At 43.4% G+C, this 19510-nt stretch overlaps 1 protein-coding gene across 1 annotated transcript; it reads right to left on the reverse strand.

The window, feature by feature from the left end:
* Positions 1–367: 367 nt before the first annotated feature.
* Positions 368–4971, reverse strand: LOC124647328 (putative F-box/LRR-repeat protein 23). Its single transcript, XM_047187290.1, has 2 exons — positions 4550–4971; positions 368–1052 (listed from the first exon to the last, which is right to left on the reverse strand). The coding sequence occupies exons 1-2, from the start codon at positions 4969–4971 to the stop codon at positions 518–520; spliced, it is 957 nt and encodes a 318-aa protein (XP_047043246.1). The 3' UTR covers positions 368–517.
* Positions 4972–19510: the final 14539 nt, after the last annotated feature.

A 19510-nucleotide genomic window follows, 5' to 3' on the forward strand; every position in this document is an offset into this window, starting at 1 on the left:
TGAAAAATTACACCTTTGTGGGACACAATACTGACTACATGATTTGTAGTCATGATTTATTTTCAGATTTTGCTGGAACTTAGAAATATGATTTTAATTACTTTTCTGAAAAGGAATCACTCGTGCTCATGCGCACCAAATCTCTGTCCTCAACAATGGTCACTTCTCTAGCCCAGATCGTCATACTTCACATGGTTATGCAAAGGACAAGACAAACAGAAGTACAAAACAATTGGATGCATTCGCAAGTTGGTACAGTTGAACTACAATATTGTAGATACTCTTTCACTTCAAGGGAGTACACCAGCACCTGAGGAGCAAAGTTTCATACTCACACGTTCATTTTAGTTGTACACGACACAGGGAGTGATGATAAGCATCACATTGATTATCATAGTGATCAGAATTCACAATGATTATGGAAAGCAGATAGCGAACATTTGATTTTAGACTCCAGAAAAAAAAAACTATACTCTTGCTACCTCAACAAGAAAGCTGTCATGGTACTTGAAATCCTTCAAGTACCGAATTTCCATAATGCATAATCTCGACAAATTGTTTTTGAGCGCCTTAGAATTGGTATTCCGATTTCGAGATCGTAGTCGGCAGTTGAGTCGTGAGGAAGCTTCACCGTCTTTATTCTAGCGCACTTTGCACGCAGGGCGGTATTGAAGCAGATATTGAAACAATGGCGAATGTCCAAGTACTCCAGGCGAGTGCAGTTGTCAAGGATTGCTGTCAATCCTTTGTTGGTGAGTTCGCTGCCCAAGAGTTGAAGGGAGTGTAGCGCAGACATTGTTGAAATTGCAATAGCTTCCTCGTCCTTATTGTACTTGGCAGCTTCACTTCTATAGGAGTGCAGACAGCTGAGTCTGAAAGATTTGAGATGTGGGCAAGCTATGCCAATAAACTTGTAGACCTTCCCGAAAACATGTTTACAGAGTGAAAGCTCAAGCTCCTCAAGCACAGGAAACTTGTTGATTGCCTTCAGCAATCCTTCATTACTGATGCGGTCAGAAAATATGAGGCGAAGGCTCTTTAGAGTTGGTGCACTGGAAAGAAAACAGAGAGCTTTGATGTTACTAACCTACAAGGATTCATTTCTACCGCATTGAGAAGTGCAGGAGCATGTACTTGAAGACTGGAAGAACAGCTAGCTAACCGAAGGAACAAAATAGATCAAACTGGTGGGAAAGAACATAAAGCTGCTATGTAAGCTAAAGTAATATGCTGGTATACTATATATTACATGATCAATTCCAAGGGTGGCCCTAAGAAATGGTATCTATAACAACAAAGAACAATGCAGTGCACAACATATAAACATAACACTGCACGATAAGGCAGTCATTCCTATGCATTGCTAAGACATATCCAAATACAAGAGTGCAACAAAACAAAAAAAGCAAGAAGCAAAATAATGCTATGGGGCAACAAAATGGCAGGTTCATCTATAAAACTACCAGTTGGTCCTTAGCAGCTTACAGCTTCGTATTATAGTCTTCTGGATATGAATGACATTCATACACAATGGGGTGATTCTAGGTGTGGGTTTGCGCAGTGCTCATGACCCACCTCCATCGCCAGTGATAACGCCAATATTATGAAGATATTAGAAAGAGTTTTTCAGGCTAACTGTTAGAGATATATTTGGTTACGTACGGTTAGGGATAGATTAGGTAGGGATAGATTTGTTTCTTGTCTTCTACTCCAAGTTGGTCCCTTGTACTCCTATATATACTCGCCCATGAGGCGCAATACAACATCCAACATATTCCGCCAATCTCTCTCCCTCTCTATCCTTCTACATGGTATCAGAGCGGCGCCGATCCTAACCTAGCCGCCGCCCAAGCTTCCGCGCCGCGCCGCCCCCGGGGAGGTCGATCTCCATGATCTACTCCGGGGGCCGCGCAACCCGTATGAGGGTTCGTCCGCCGATCCGTTGATCCGCTGCCCTCGAGTCTTTTTTTTTCCAATCGTAGATTGGTTTTCTCTGAATTTTTGACCGATCATAGATTGGTTTTTGCGTCGCCCGCCGCCGACTATCAAGTGACCTGCGATTTGCTTCGACTTGTTCCGCTGGGAAAAGACTCCACAATCATGCTAGCTGTCCTCGTCGTGTTGGCCGCGCCCCATCTACATCATGCGCACATGCGCAATGTGCATACCTGATCTCTTGTGCTTCATGCATAGGACATGTCTTGGATGCGGCCGATCTTCACCAGCAAAATAGCACCGGCGATTGTGCTCTTTTCCAAGCGTACGTGCATCGTCGTCATCGTGCGCCTCTACTCCAACCTCGGCATCGACTGCACCGGCCATCTTCGTCAACCGCGCGGCACGGCCGCACGCGTCACACACGGGACGCCTACGTGCGACGCAGCAGGCTGTCTCACCCGCGCGGTCTCCATCGCCGGTCCGTCTTCGCCGTCATCACCCGGGACATCATCGACAACGTCGCCAATGACTCCAATCTGCGGCACGTCGTCCACGCCATGGCGCGTACAGCGCCGCCGTCGGTCTGATCAACCGACCGCGCGCACGTCTCCGCCAAGCACGTCCCCGAGCACGCGCCTACCACCGATCGAGCTACGGGCTGCCGCTGCGTCGCCCCTTCGGGTCGCAGCGCCGCCGCCTTTGGTCCACGCTGCTAGCCAACGACGCGCCTTCTGAGGCGCGTACATCGCTGGTGGCGTCCCGCCGCTGCACCGACTCGCGCCCTGCAGCTACGCCAGCCCCTCAGGCCGTGGCGTCGCCGCACGCGGTCGCCTTCGCCGTCCCCCGCGCGTCGATGTCCGAGGCCACCACAGCGCCGCCCCTTCGGCGCGGGTCGCCTCCATCCGCGCATGGTCTTCGTCACGCCGCTGGGTCTTCCTCGCCTACTTCTACGTCTGCGTACACTACAGCTTCGCCGCCAGCGTCCTCGCCTCTTCCCCGACTACGTCACCTGCTACTCTACTCCGACACCCGTCGTCGAGACTCGCCTCTTCCCCGACTACACCACCTGCTCCTCTTCTCCGACACCCGTCGTCGAGACCTCCTCTACTAGTCTACTCCGACATGGCGCACACTTTGTAATGTTCCCTACCCTCGCATGCCCGGTACTGGCAACACCGGAAGTGCCTTCGTCCCCGACACGTTCCCGAGTCTGGCAAACTCGCGTCGGACGTCTCGTCTTCATCGGCTTCGACAACGTCTTCTTCGGCATCGCCTCTACGACTGCCTCGACCGCGTCACCGACTTCTTCTATGTGTACTCGGTTCTGGCAAAACCGAAGTATGCCTTCGTCCCCGACGTGCGCCCGGTTCCGGCAAAACTAGGGCCGCACCTCGTCCTCGACGGCTCAGACTGCATCGACTTCGGCATCGACCATCTCCACGACTGCCTCGACGCGTCTCCGTCACTCTCCTCGCGCACTATGCGCTTGCGGCTTCATGTGCGGCTACCTCGACACCGGCACCCGACCACGACATCGACCACGGCAATCCCTCGCGCGGATCCCTCGACCAAGGTTGCAGCACCCACGCTCTCGGCTACCTCGACATCGGCACAAAGGGCTACCACCTCGCCTGCGCCTCACCAGCTTCCTCTACAGTCCAAGCATCCGCGACGCAACTCCGTCCACGACGCTCCCGCTGTGACCGCGGGGGAGTGTCAGCCTTCCGGGGTCCACTTCGGTTTATCTCCGGCCTCGACCGTCCGCGACGCTACTGTTGTTCACGTCACTACCGCTACGACTGCGGGGGAGTGTTAGAGATATATTTGGTTACGTACGGTTAGGGATAGATTAGGTAGGGATAGATTTGTTTCTTGTCTTCTACTCCAAGTTGGTCCCTTGTACTCCTATATATACTCGCCCATGAGGCGCAATACAACATCCAACATATTCCGCCAATCTCTCTCCCTCTCTATCCTTCTACACTAACAACATGATTGTTGAAAAGACCGTGTCAAATTTATTTTTGAAACAGCCACTGCATACACTCACATCATGCCATGCCCTTTCGAAAGATAAGAGGAGCAAGCCAGCAACATTAAAAAAAAAATACCAGCCTATGCAAAATTCATTTACAACAGGATTGGTTCTTTTCTGTTTGTTCTGCCAGAAGGATCCTAAATGTCCAACAGGATTGCTTCACTTATATTGGCAAAGTGAACAATAGTTATTTTTACCGACAAAGGAATCCATCCCATTTAAGAAACAAAGATCAGACGTTCAATAGTTCTAAATTATTTCTTAGTAGATAGGGCATTTTCTCTTCAAATTTGAATGCAAATTAAAGCCAGATGTCCTCACGTGCTCCATTTATCACATTCGATACTAGAACAATCTAGAAACAAAAGCAGGCCCCATAAAAACTATTTCTCCATTGAAATCTAAATTAGTAACGACACGAAGTGCACATGATGCGACTATATCATAAGTTGTGATAAACCCTTATCACTATGATCTGCAACTACCAATACCCTAGTTGCAGAATAAGATAAACACAAGCCAGGCAAGAAGCCTAATATTTTTCCTGGTGAGGGGGAATTAAAGAAATCTCACTGCTCGGCGAGGAATAGGAGGAAGTGGTCGGTAGCGTCTTCGCCGCAGAAGGCTTCGCACCGCCTCGACCCCCGCCGGACGGCCTCTTTCGCCGTGTCTTCGTCAATCTGGCAGCGGTGACCTTTTCGGAAGCGCGTGTCGATGCGGCGCCAGAGCTCGGGCTCATCGCGCACGGCGCGGCGCCAGGAGCGGCACACCCGTCCCGCGCCGCCCATCATGAGCTCCATGGGATCCAGCTTGTGGAGCACGGACAGAAGCGCGTCAATAGGGAGATCCGCCCAATCCGCGGACGGCCGCACATCGCCGCCGCGTCGGAGTCGGCGGCGATGGCGATGGCGACGGCGGGAACAGAGGGAGCACATCGCGGGGTCTTTTGGGAGGACGGTGCACGGCAACTGGAAAGGGCAAACTGCTTCGTCCATCTTCCCCAGAGAAGTTTTTCTTGGATACATGCGCTTATGGGCCGGCTTTGGAGGAAGTTTAAATGCCCATTTCGAGTAGGCATTGCACGAGTTTTTATCTGTTTGACATGATGGCCCATTGCAACCAAGGTCCAGAGAACACCTATTGCATGATAGGACACAACTTTTTTTTAAAAAAAAAGAGGAAAGTTGCATGGTAGGTCTAAGCCATCCCTTTTTCATGTTAAGATCCATGCGTATTTTTTCTGCTTTGTTCTCCCAAACGGATAAAACATATAACTTAACTTTGTGGGTAAAAAAAGAGCTACAATGTTCTAAAAATTCAGATTTATTGGTTATTGAAAATATCTTAAATGAGGAATTTACAAATAAAACCTATCATTTTAAGTTTTTATGATCCCCAAATATCAGATGCTTGTTTTATAAACATTGTAGTCTCATTGTGTTGTTGACGTATGAAATTCAATTTATATGTATTTTGTCATCTCGAAGGAACAACAATAATAATTTTATAGGCAAGTACAACACGGCTCTTGATGAAACATTGGGCACTGTTATATATGGGGTCTACTACCTACAATAGGTTTCATAAGAAAAAGTTCCCTTAATTCTACGTTTCTACAAGTCGCCATGTAATGCATGTGTCTTCTAGACATAGTGCATTCGTAAACATTGTAGTCTCATTGTGTTGTTGACGTATGAAATTCAATTTATATGTATTTTGTCATCTCGAAGGAACAACAATAATAATTTTATAGGCAAGTACAACACGGCTCTTGATGAAACATTGGGCACTGTTATATATGGGGTCTACTACCTACAATAGGTTTCATAAGAAAAAGTTCCCTTAATTCTACGTTTCTACAAGTCGCCATGTAATGCATGTGTCTTCTAGACATAGTGCATTCAACAGGATTATACTATTATCTACAAGGGCAATTGGTTCAGGTGGCTTTTCAAACCTAGCCTAAGTAATAGTGGAAAATAAAGATGACAAAAGATGGTGTAGCGGATCTAATTATGTAAGTTATGGTTTTATTGTTGATAGTTATCATTTGTTTTTTATTTCAACTTTTTGAGATCTTATGTATAACATCTACTACTTAATCAATCAGTTTTACCAGTTCTAAGCTACCGTGAACTAAGTTAGTGCTTAGTTAAGTCATACATCATCCGATTGCATTGTGATTTGTGCATATGAATTTCAACTTGGATTGTACTGAGTAGTTGCAATTGGGGTTGAAACTCAGGTTTTTTGTTACAAGTGGGATGCAACTAAGAAAAAATGCTATGAACCATTAGATTTGCTTCATGAGTGTTAATCATAAGATACATCATGGTTTGCAACTGAGATTTGATGACATCATCTTACCGATAACTAAGTTAATTCTCACTCAAGTGAGAAGTCAATAAAGTTGGGTAATTTTTCCAAAGAAATTTTGTACCAGGTTTCGAAAGTTTTACTTTTTCTAAAGTTCTAAAGCAAGTAACTTATTGCACCGTGATGCTGCCCACCGGCGACCTTCCTTGGAGCTGGCTAGTCATGCTAGTGGCTGAAAGGACACGGATGTCGCCTAGAGGGGGGTGAATAGGCGATTTAAAACTTTTATGAGATGAGCTTAACAAATGCGGAATAAAACTAGCGTTTACTTTGTCAAGCCCAAAGCCTATATACTATGGTTCACCTATGTGCACCAACAACTTATTCTAAGCAATGGTTCGTCTATGTGCATCAACAACTTATGCTAAGCAATACAAACAAGTATGTGATAGCAAGATATATATAACTTCAAGCACGATGGCTATCACAAGGTAAAGTGCATAAGTAAAGAGCTCGGGTATAGAGATAACCGAGGCACGCGGGAGATGATGATTTATCCCGAAGTTCACACTCTTGCGAGTGCTAATCTCCGGTGGAGAGGTGCGGTGACTTAGTGCTCCCGAACGCCACAAGAGGCTCACCTTGAGGTGTGGTTGCTCGATGCACACCAACGCCACAAAGGCCTCACCCCAAGATGCGGTACTCACACCACACACCGAACGCCATGAAGGCGCCTCACCTAAATCTCTGGTGACCCTCGCCACAAAGGCCTAGGTCACGGTTCCACTAAGGGATTTCCTTCGAGGCGGAAACCGGGCCTTACACAAAGGTTGGGGCACACTTCCACAACTTAATTGGAGGCTCCCAACAAATCACCACAAAGGCCTAGAATCCGTCTAGGGTTCCAAGAACCCAAGAGTAAGAACCTTCTTGCTTTGACCACTACGAATCACCGTGGAGAACTCAAACCGATGCACCAAATGCAATGGCAAGAACACCACAAAGATGCTCAAGTCCTTCTCTCTCGAATTCTAACAAAGCTACAAAAGCTATTGGGGGAATAAGAGAGGAAGAACAAAGAGGAGAACACAAAATTCTCCAAGATCTAGAGGATTCCACTCACAAAGAGAGGGATTTGATTGGTCAAGATGTAGATCTAGATCTCATCTCTCTTTTCCCTCAAGAATATGCAAGAATCATGGGAGGAATCAAGAACTAGGGCAAGCTTTGAAGGACAACAATGGAGGGGAGAGAGAGAGAGTGAACCAACCAGCCCAAGGAGGAAGAAGGGGGTCTTATATACCGCCTCCCAATGAAATATGACCGTTTGGGACCTCCCAGGCCGGAAAATCCGCCCCCCGAAAATCGTCCCTGGACTCGGGCCGGATATTTGGCCGGATTTTCCATTCGGGCCGGATAATCCGTCCCCCCCCCCCCGAAAAATGCAGAAACACCAAAACCAAAACGGGCATAACTTTAGCATCCGGACTCCGATTTTGATGATCTTGGGCTTGTTTTGAAGCTAGGAACAAGCTCTACAAGATCATGCAGGAAACCATCATAGTACAACAAGGGAGGATAGAAACAAATGATTAAAGGTTTGACCTATCTAAAAAAGACATACCGGTAAAACCTCCAATCTCGAAAATGCAACAAGTTACCCATGCAAAAACCATTCTTGATGAACTAGAGCTTGTCATGAGAATAAGCACAAGCTCTAAATCATCACATGGATAAGATCCAAATAACAACCAAGAAATATGATGCAAGGATGCAAAGGTTTGAGCTCTCCGAAGGATACGATCGAGTTACTCACTCGAGAGCCCTCTTGATAGTACGGCAACTAAACTATAAACCGGTCTCCAACTACACTATGAGACCGGTGAGAAAGAAACCCTATCAAGAGCAAACCTTATACTTGCGCATTCCACTTGAGCTCGATGGTGATGATCTTGACCGCAACAAGATGGAACGCCTTTCTTGATTGTGCTTGCTTGACGAAGTCTTATGGATTGCTCCCCCATAATCCACCATGGGAGAGCTTCTTGTTCGGCGCATCTTCACATATCCATGATCACCATATGGATTGCTCCCCCATAATACACCATGGGAGAGCTTCTTCTTCGGCGCATCTTCACATATCCATGATCACCATATGGATGGCAAGAGTCAAGCAAAGAATCTCTTCGAGATGGCTCATCTTGAACTTGCACATCATTTCGTTGATGTCTTGAAGTTAACCTTGAGAGCTCACTTTATCTTCATCTTCAAGACATACTTGACACTTGATCTTCTTCATTTGCTTCTTATTGCAATCTTGAAGCCAATATATGGTTCAAGCATTGCCTTCAAGCATATGATCTCTTCAAGTTGGCTCATCTTGAACTTGCACTTCATTTTGTTGATGTCTTGAAGTTAACCTTGAGAGCTCACTTCATCTTCACCTTCAAGACATACTTGACACTTGATCTTCTTCATTTGCTTCCTATTGCAATCTTGAAGCCAACATACGGTTCAAGCATTGCCTTCTAGCATATGATCTCTTCAAGTTGGCTCATCTTGAACTTGCACTTAATTTCTTCATTCTTCATCATGTTGATGTCTTGAAGTAACTTGAGGGCTCACTCCATCTTCATCTTCAAGACATACTTGACACTTGATATCCTTCATCAATTTCTTCTTCTTGCAACCTTGAAGCCAACATATGGTTCAAGCATTGCCTATGGAAAACTCCTACAAATATAACTCAATCTAAACATTAGTCCATAGGGATTGTCATTAATTACCAAAACCACACATGGGGGCTCCATGCACTTTCAATCGCCCCCATTTTGGTAATTGATGACAATCTATTTGAGAGGGTTTATATAAGGAATTTAAGTAACAAACAAGTTGAATATATAGAGCAAACTCCCCCATAATATATGCATGTGTGAATGATCTTGACTTTCATTGCATATATTGGCATTCAAAGCCTAGTGGAGTTTCCTCTAAATATTCAACTATGCAAAGCAACAATATGCAATGCAATAAAGGAACATGCTTAAGCACAAAGCAAATACATAACCAAATTCCCTTAAACCCTCCAAACTTCTCCCCCATTGGCACCAATTGCCGAAATGGGTGAAAAATTTAGAAGGCCAAAATAGTGAGAGTTCCTCCATAGCGTGTGCATTTCTCATAATTTGAGTGGAATCAAATGCACGTATCCCATGACGAATATTCGGAAGGAATCACACTATAGATGGGATCAAAGATTGCAAAAAAAAAAAACAAAGTCAAGAAGCTTCAACAAATGAAGCAAGCAACCAAAAGAACTACAAAGAAGATACCAAAAGAAAGATAGATATTATGATAAGATCAAGAAGATTGCTCTATCTAATATGAGGAAGATCCCCAAGGTTTGTGCACAAAACTAGACAATTTGCATTGGAGTATAAAGTGCACAAACATGAAATCATCACTCCCATAATATCATTCAAAACAAAAGATATCAAGTGAATCAAACTCTAATGATCACCACAAAATAGTGCCTTAAATAAAATGAGGAAGCTCCCCAAGGTACATGCATAAATTAAAATGTTGCATTTGAATACAATATGCATAACATGGAATCCTTACTCCCTCGTTACCATTTAAAGCACAAACACTTGCAATAGATCATAGATAGAAAATTAAGCTTAACACTTGCAACAAACAAATGGTTGAGCAACAAGTAAGAGGCACCATAATAAAAGGATCAACCAAGAGGATATGTGAAAGGCATGATAAAGCATATTATAAGACTATTACACGGATGAGCAAAAAGCATCATCATAGTCTTCAATGAATTAGATTGCTTAGCATGACCAATCAACACGCAACAAATAAGTAAGATATCAAATGGAGATGTATCATCTCATATATGTATAAGTTTCACTAAGTGGAAAAAATCACTAAGATGTTTATCCACAAAGAAACATGTACACACAAAATAGATACGCAAGAAATATAGCATGATATCCAAAATGAAGTCATGCAATATGTCGGGGGGATGACCCCCGGTATGCCAAAGGCATGCCAAAACCGGATGGTTTAGCCATCAAAGTACCGGTTAAGTGTTGTTCCGGATAACAAAGGTTGATTCAGAGAATCATACCGGTATCCCAGGAGGGGGATACCGGAACTAGCTAAGAACATACCGGAACTACCGGAACAGGCTACACTGTAGCACGTCGGCAAAGACCAGTCAAAGATGCTCTCCAGAGCTAGAAGACAAAGATGAGCGAAGCACTTCAGATTTAATCGAAGCCATGATGCCAAAGGCAGAGGATGACGTAAAAGGTGCCGGAGGATGTCACGGTTTCTGATTAAAGGCATACCGGCATCACCGGTAGCTAAAGTAGCTTTGTAAAGTAGTTTGTCTAGTCAAAGATCCCATTAGGGTTTCTAGGGTTTCTTCCCCTGTAAGCCACCCTCTCCCCTATATAAGGAGAGGGGGAACACCCTGATACGTCCAAAACGTATCTACTTTTTCGAACACTTTTGCTATTGTTTTGCCTCTAATTTGTGTATTTTGGATGCAACTAACACGGACTAACGCTGTTTTCAGCAGAACTGTTCTGGTCTCTCGTTTTTGTGCAGAAATCCAACTTTCAGGAAAATCCTCAGAATTTATGCAGAAGGTCCTATTTTCCCAAAATATTGGCGGAGCCAGAAGGGCGAGCCAGGTGGGGGCCCGAGGGCCCCACACACTAGGCCGGCGTGGCCCGGGAGGGGCCCGCACGGCCCTAGTGTGTGGCGGCCTCGGCTGGCCCCCGACGCCCTCTTTCGGACTACTTATTGCCTTCGACCTAAAAACGCACGGGGGGAAGTTGAAGTCGCCAGAAACCCTCCAGAACGCCGCCACATCGCGAAACTCCGTCTCGGGAGCCAGAAGTCTCCGTTCTGGCACTCCGTCGGGACGGGGAATTGGAGGAGATCATCGCCACCATCACCACCGACGCCTCTCCATCGACCAGCCATGTTTCCCCCATCCATGTGTGAGTAATTCCCCCGCTGTAGGCTGAAGGGGATGGTAGGGATTGGATGAGATTGGTCATGTAATAGTATAAGATTGTTAGGGCATAGTGCCTAGTGTCCGTAATTGGTACTTTGATGATATTGTTGCAACTTGTTATGCTTAATGCTTGTCACTAGGGCCCGAGTGCCATGATCTTAGATCTGAACATGTTATTATTTCATCATGATATTCATTGTTTATGGTCTTACCTGCAAGTTGTATACACATGTCGCTGTCCGGAACCAATGGCCCCGAAGTGACGAAATCGAGACAACCGGAGGGGATGGTAGTGATGTGAGGATCACATGTGTTCACGGAGTGTTAATGCTTTGCTCCGGTACTCTATTAAAAGGAGTACCTTAATATCCAGTAGATTCCCTTGAGGCCCGGCTGCCACCAGCTGGTAGGACAAAAGATGTTGTGCAAGTTTCTCATTGCGAGCACGTACGACTATAATTGGAACACATGCCTATTGATTGCTTTGTACTTGGACACCGTTTTATTAATATCTGCAAATGCCCTGCTTGATTGTTACATGAGTTTCTCTCATCCATGCAACGCCCGTTATCCGTCCCCGTGCCTACAGTATTTTAATCCTGTTGTTTACTATAATCACTACTGCTGTCTCTCGTTACTCTGCTTGCTGTTATTTCACTACTGCTATCTGCTATAAAACTGTTACTATCGATAAACTCTTGCGAGCAAGTCTGTTTCCAGGTGCAGCTGAATTGACAACTCCGCTGTTAAGGCTTTCAAGTATTCTTTGTCTCCCCTTGTGTCGAATCAATAAATTGGGTTTTACTACCCGCGAAGACTGCTGCGATCCCCTATACTTGTGGGTTATCAAGACTCGTTTTCACGGCGCCGTTGCCGGGGAGCATAGCTTTATTTGGAAGTTCACTTGGATTGATATTGTTCACTGCAAATTCTTCATCATGGGTAAACCTCGCGATCCTAAAGTCGCCATATTACCATCCACTACAAGAAAAGGTACAACTCTGAGTACCTCTGCTACTCTTGATTCGCCATCTGTGATAAGTCGACTTGTTTCACCGCCACAAGCTTCACTTGCTCGGTACTTCGCTGAATCTGAAAACTCTCATAATATTGATAATGTTTCTGCTGTGCTTGATGATAGTGGTTCATTGGGATCCTTTCTAGATGCTACAATTGCTAGGTCTAGACAAATTGAAAATACTGAAACTCCTAATGCTACTACACCTGTTAATTCACATGAACTTGATTATTCTAGTGATGATCCCGATGAAGATTATGTGGAGCTTAATGATGATTTTATTACTAGATGCAATGCTACTGCTGATGCAAGCAAAATTAAAAAGTTTCTCACACAATATACTTGTTAGACATAAGTTATCTCCCGATCCTAAATTTGCCACATCTCCTATATGCATTAAGGATAAAGATTATGATTTTTCTCTTGATCTATCTCATATAGCTATTGTAGAGAAAGCACCCTTTTGTGGTACTGAAAAAGAAAGTGCTTGTAGAACACATGATTGAACTTTCTTCTATGAGTAGCTTGTTTTCTGATGATGTCAAGATGCGTACTTATTTTGTCGCTAAAATTTTTCGTTTCTCATTAAAGGATGATGCTAAAACTTGGTATAATAATTTGCCTCCTGGTTCTATTAAAAGTCCAACTGATTTGCGTGATGTTTTCTTTCGAAAATACTTTCCTGCTAGTGCTCAACATGTTGCTTTACAGAAAATTTATAGATTTGACCAGGGAGATGAAGAGAAATTGCCTGAGGCTTGGGCAAGATTTTGTTCTCTTATTAGAGCTCGACCTGGACATGATTTAGAAAAGAATGTTCTACTTGATATATTTTATAGTGGACTAACCATTGAGTCTAGGGCATATTTGGATAGTTGTGCTGGTTGTGTTTTCAGGAAAAGAACTCCGGACGAAGCTGAAGAATTATTGGCTAAAATAGGCCGGAATCATGATGATTGGACTACACCTGAACCAATTCCAACGCCAATATTGAAGAAGAGGGGTTTAATTAAATTGAATGATGAAGATATGAGGGAAGCCAAGAAGTCTCTCCAGGAGAAAGGTATTAAATCCGAAGATGTGAAGAATCTACCTCCCATAGAAGATATATGTGAGATAATTCCCCCTTCATCCATGATTGAGGTAAACTCCCTTCAGCGCATTACTAGGGAAGATATTCCGTATTCAAAACCTCCTGCGCAATGCTTAGATGAGTTTGATAATTATATTGTTAAGCAAGAAAATTTTAATATGAGAGTAGAGAATCATCTAATGGAAAATTCTCAAAGCTATTAGCAATTTGCATGATATTGTGGAGAGAACCTCCAATGATGTTAAGATGCTTGTTAAACATTTTCAAATGGTTCAAACTCAAATTGATCAACTCACTAAAGTGCAAAATGACTTATTAAAAAATAATTCTAAAGAGAAACATGCTTATGAAGTAACAACTAGAGGTGGTGTCTCTACCCAAGATCCTCTATATCCTGAAGGGCATCCCAAAAGAATTGAACAAGATTCTCAACGCATTGAACCTAGTGCTCCTTCTAAGAAAAAGAAGAAGAAACATAAAAATGTTGTAGAATCCTCCGAACTACGTTAATGATCCTAATAGTATTTCTATTTCCGATCGTTGAAACTGAAAGTGGTAATGAACATGATAATAATAATGGTAATGATAAGAATGATGTTTCGATAAAGAAGAAGTTGAAGATGAACCTGAAAAGCAAGATAAAAATAAAAAGTATACTAAAGAAGATTTTATTGCTAAGAAACATGGTAATGAAAGGGAACCTTGGGTGCAAAAGCAAATGCCTTTTCCTGCTAAGAAACTAAAATCAAAGGAAGAAGAACACTATAATAAATTTTGTGATTGGATGAAACCTTTATTCTTGCAAATCCCTTTGACTGATGCTATTAAATTGCCTCCTTATTCAAAGTATATGAAAGATATTGTTACTAACAAAAGGAAAATCCCCAATGAGGAAATTTCCACTATGCTTGCTAATTACTCTTTCAATGGCAAAGTTCCAAACAAGTTGGGCGACCCAGGTATACCTACTATTCCTTGTTCTATTAAGAATAATTATGTTAAAACTGCTCTATGTGACTTGGGAGCCGGTGTTAGTGTTATGCCTTTTTCTCTTTATAAGAGACTTTACTTAGATAAGTTGATACCTACTGATATATCTTTGCAAATGGATGATAAATCTACTGCTATTCCTATTGGTATATGTGAGGATGTTCCTGTTCAAGTTACTAATAACTGCTTGATATTAACTGATTTTGTTGTGTTGGAAATGCCTGAAGATGATAATATGTCTATTATTCTTGGGAGACCTTTTCTTAACACCGCGAGGGCTGTTATTGATTGCAATAAAGGAAAGGTTACTTTCAATGTTGATGATAGGGAGCACACCGTCTATTTCCCCAAGAGGATTGATAAAGTATGTGGAGTTAATACTATTTCTAATGTGAGAACTATCAAAGTTGGAACTATCGATTGTCCTATATATGAGCCTAAAGAAGGATATCAAAATCTTATGATTGGATCCATATCAATACAATTCAAGGTAACATGATTGATTTGAGGTTTATTTCTTCTTATGCTATGTAAAATTTATTTGGTGGCAAGACTTGATCAACCTTGTTAACAAATACTTTTTATATGCATAGAGGAGGTAAACAACATCTCTTTCTTCCTCCACTTGTTCTACTTGCTGTAGCACTTTTGTTTTGTAAAGTTCCTTAGTTAATTAGAGATTTCAAAAAAATTCCTGGCCGGTAATAATAAACTTAATACCCAGAAATGTGCATTTTTCAAAGTTTTCAAAAATTCAAAAAAATTATACCGTTGGTCCTATTTTTCGAAAATGCACACAGGAGCACACGGGGATGACCGGTGGGGCACCCCGGGTGGCACCCACGGCCGGCGCGGCCAGCAAGGGGGGCGCGCCACCCTGGTGTGTGGGTCCCCCTTTGCCCAACTTCATCATATTTTCCTCCCACTCTCTTCTCTCTCCCGAAAAAACTCGCACCAGGTTACTCTCGCTCGCGTTTTTGCTCAAGATCTCCAGATTTCTCGATCTCTTTGCTCAGCCCAGATTTCTGTCTGAAATTTGGCACATTTGCTCTTCGGTATGTGACTCCTTCGATTATCCAAGTAGAATTTTGTTTGGTGGAGTATATCTTGAATATTTTGGTGCTGTAGGTAACATGTTTAGTGAGCTTGCATGCTTGTTCTAAGTGGTAGAAACTAGTTTTGATGCATGATTAGTACTCTAGCAAGTTCCTATGGTAGTTTCCCTCAATTATATGTCACCAAATCAAATTTTATATTGTTTGTTGAAAAATTTCAGAAAAGGAAGATGGATAATTGTAACTTTGGAGAAGTGTTTGAAAGAGAGACAACAAGCACGGGGAGGCCCTCTAGGTCATCCACCCGATTCAGGCCATCCTATAATGAGGACCTCATTGCACCAAGCTTTGCGCCCGAAGAGGACAATGGAGTCCCTAATGCTGCATCCTTCCCATGTTATGACTTTCTGAGTAATGCAGGTTTGTTGGATGATTTCTTGACCCTCGTCGGTAAGGCAGGTTTAACCACCTATGTGGGAGATAAGAGTGAGCAATACTATACGCTCACTAAAATCTTTGTGGAGAGCTTCAAGTTCAACAATAAGCACTTTCGCCCGACCGTAGAATTTAAGATCTATGGTAAGCCTATTACTATGAAGTTAGAAATTTTTTGTGCTGCATTGGGTATTGCCCCTGTAGGTACAGCAAGGAAGATCGAGGACAACCCCAAGGAATTGCTGGAGCTCTATCGAGGGATCACCAATGATGATTGTCGCACCATTCAGCGTGGCAAGATAAGAAACATTCAACTCTCCGCCATTAAGTATTTTGCTTATTACATTGGTACTAGCATTCTTGGTAGGGAGAACACTAGTAACATATCTAGCTATCACCTTGGTTTCTTAATTGTTGCACTCACTGGGGACACGCCTTATCATCTTGGTGCTCTTGTTGCTCGCCGCTTGTCTAACAAGGGGCCTATATTTGGAGGAATTATTGCTTCACGCGTTTTAGCATATTTAGAGCTTCCTCTTGACCCTAATGATGTAAAAATAACTCCTATGAGGCTCGATATTGCTGCTATGAAGAGTCATCAATTTGTTACAACCGACTCTAGTTTAGATAAGATTGTCCATAGAATATTGTTTGCTGACAGGGAAGATAGGGAAATCCTTTTGGCGCAGCCGGGTTTGTTCAGTATTGACAGGGAACCATGGTCGTGCACTAAGGAGGAGGTGGAGGAACATTGGAGATACAAGACTTCCACCAGCAGCATGACTCCGAGGACGCCGAGCCCTCCTACGACTATACCGTCACGTATCCGGGTGCTTCTTCTAGCACATACCCGGAATATGATCCATCTTCGTCGTACTACGGGGATACTACCTCATGGCCTCGATGGGATTGAACTCCACTTAGGCCAAAAGCCTAAGCTTGGGGGGAGTGATGGCGTGTATTTCACACGTTCGTTGGGCAACCCCAAGAGGAAGGTATGATGCGCACAGCGGCAAGTTTTCCCTCGAGAAAGAAACCAAGGTTTATCGAACCGGGAGGAGCCAAGAAGCAGGTTGAAGGTTGATGGCGGCGGGATGTAGTGCGGCGCAACATCGGAGATTCGGCGTCAACGTGGAACCTGCACAACACAACCAAAGTACTTTGCCCCAACGAAACAGTGAGGTTGTCAATCTCACTAGGCTTGCTGTAACAAAGGATTAACCGTATTGTGTGGAAGATGATTGTTTGCGAGAGAAAATAGTAAAACAAGTATTGCGGCAGATTTGTATTTCAATATTAAAGAATGGACCGGGGTCCACAGTTCACTAGAGGTGTCTCTCCCATAAGATAAAAGCATGTTGGGTGAACAAATTACGGTCGGGCAATTGACAAATAAAGAGGGCATAACAATGCACATACATGACATGATAAGTATAGTGAGATTTAGTTGGGCATTACGACAAAGTACATAGACCGCCATCCAAGCTGCATCTATGCCTAAAAAGTCCACCTTCGGGTTATCATCCGAACCCCCTCCGAGTATTAAGTTGCAAAGCAACGAGACAATTGCATTAAGTATGGTGCGTAATGTAATCAACAACTACATCCTCGGATATAGCGCCAATGTTTTATCCCTAGTGGCAACAGCACAACACAACCTTAGAACTTTCACGTCATCTGTCCCGGTGTCAATGCGAGGCATGAACCCACTATCGAGCATAAATACTCCCTCTTGGAGTTAAAAGCAAAAACTTGGCCAGAGCCTCTACTAGTAACGGAGAGCATGCAAGATCATAAACAACACATATGTAATAACTTGATAATTAACATGACATGGTATTCTCTATCCATCGGATCCCGACAAACACAACATAGAGTATTACGGATAGATGATCTTGATCATGTTAGGCAGCTCACAAGATCCAACAATGAAGCACAATGAGGAGAAGACAACCATCTAGCTACTTGCTATGGACCCATAGTCCGAGGGTGAACTACTCACTCATCACTCCGGAGGCGACCATGGCGGTGTAGAGTCCTCCGGGAGATGAATCCCCTCTCCGGCGAGGTGCCGGAGGAGATCTCCGGAATCCCCGAGATGGGATCGGGGCGGCGGCGTCTCGGTAAGGTTTTCCGTATCGTGGTTTTTCGCATCGGGGGTTTCGCGACGGAGGCTTTAAGTAGGCGGAAGGGCGAGTCGGGGCCCGACGAGGGGGCCACACCATAGGGCGGCGCGGCCCCCCGGCCGCGCCGCCTTGTGGTGTCGCCACCTCGTGGCCCCACTTCGTATGTTCTTCGGTCTTCGGAAGCTCACGTGGAAAAATAGGCCCCTGGGTCTTTGTTTCGTCCAATTTCGAGAATATTTCGTTACTAGGATTTACGAAACCAAAAACAGCGAGAAAACGAGAGCGGCACTTCGGCATCTTGTTAATAGGTTAGTTCCAGAAAATGCACGAATATGACATAAAGTGTGCATAAAACATGTAGGTATCATCAATAATATGGCATAGAACATAAGAAATTATCGATACGTCGGAGACGTATCAGGGAGGTATACCGGCATCACTCATTCTTTGCATATTATGGTTGCTGGATACTTGTACATACTTGTTTAGTTTCTTTGAGTGGTTTTATAATGAGGGGGAGATGATATTTGGGGAAGTGCTGCCTGAAAACAGATTCTGGACTGTTACTAAAAAAAATCGTGCGCACAGCCAGAACGTTATTTTGAGCTGCCAATTTTTGTGCATGTTCCCCAGGTTGTTATCTAACTTTTATTAGTTTAACACTTTTCGAGCTGAGCAGTTTAAGAATTTCTTTAAAATTGATTACTCTACTGCTGTCAAGTTTTGGCAGATTTCTGCCATCTTGCTTTTCTGTGTTTCTTTTAGTTTTCATTTTCTTATTCTTACTTTGTTTCTTTTCTAAAACACAAAAAGACCAAAAATATTTCTGTTGTTTCTCTTCACCACTTGTTTATTTTAGTTTCTTGCTTTTATCTTGCTTTATTTGCTATCGTTGGTTTGCTATAAGAAAATCCAAAAAGATTTTGCTTTGTTTGATTGTTTCCCTTTGTTCTTGCTTCCAAATTCGAAAACACCAAAAATATTTGTTGTTCTTCTTTGGTTTTGTAAATTTCTTTATGATTTCAATGGTCTTCGGTGGCTGGAGCGTGGTTTTCATTTCATATTATCCAAGCTACACAAGTGAAAGGCAATAATGACGATATTCGACGATCTGATTGTGGTGAGAGGCTGGTATGAACTCTATTTGTTTTCATTTTTGTACATATACTCATCCATGTGAGCATGCTTAGTTGGTCCATGTGAGGTATATGTCATTTAAGAAAGCTAGTAGTTCATGATCTCTCATGTTTAGCTCCAATTTATTAATATGAGTAGCATGTCATGGATGTTTGCTTGCATTGTTTTATTCATAAATAGGTATGATATTGTGGTATCCTCCTCTGAATAATTCGTTTGAATAAACTTGGCACATGCTCACGCATGCATATGACTGAACAAAAGTCAATTAAGCCTCGATGATTTACTTTACCTCAGAGTTCTTGTATCACTTTTATGCCTCCGTT

Source organism: Lolium rigidum, chromosome 4 (genome assembly GCF_022539505.1).
Source record: "Lolium rigidum isolate FL_2022 chromosome 4, APGP_CSIRO_Lrig_0.1, whole genome shotgun sequence".
Lineage (NCBI taxonomy): Eukaryota > Viridiplantae > Streptophyta > Magnoliopsida > Poales > Poaceae > Lolium > Lolium rigidum.

What these genes read in the sequence shown, in the direction of transcription:
- LOC124647328 (XM_047187290.1), bottom strand. Translation starts at nt 4,971, where the DNA reads ATGGACGAAGCAGTTTGCCCTTTCCAGTTGCCGTGCACCGTCCTCCCA. An exon ending in CTCCTATTCCTCGCCGAGCA is followed by an intron (nt 1,053 to 4,549) that starts GTGAGATTTCTT and finishes TTTTCTTTCCAG; the next exon opens with TGCACCAACTCTAAAGAGCC.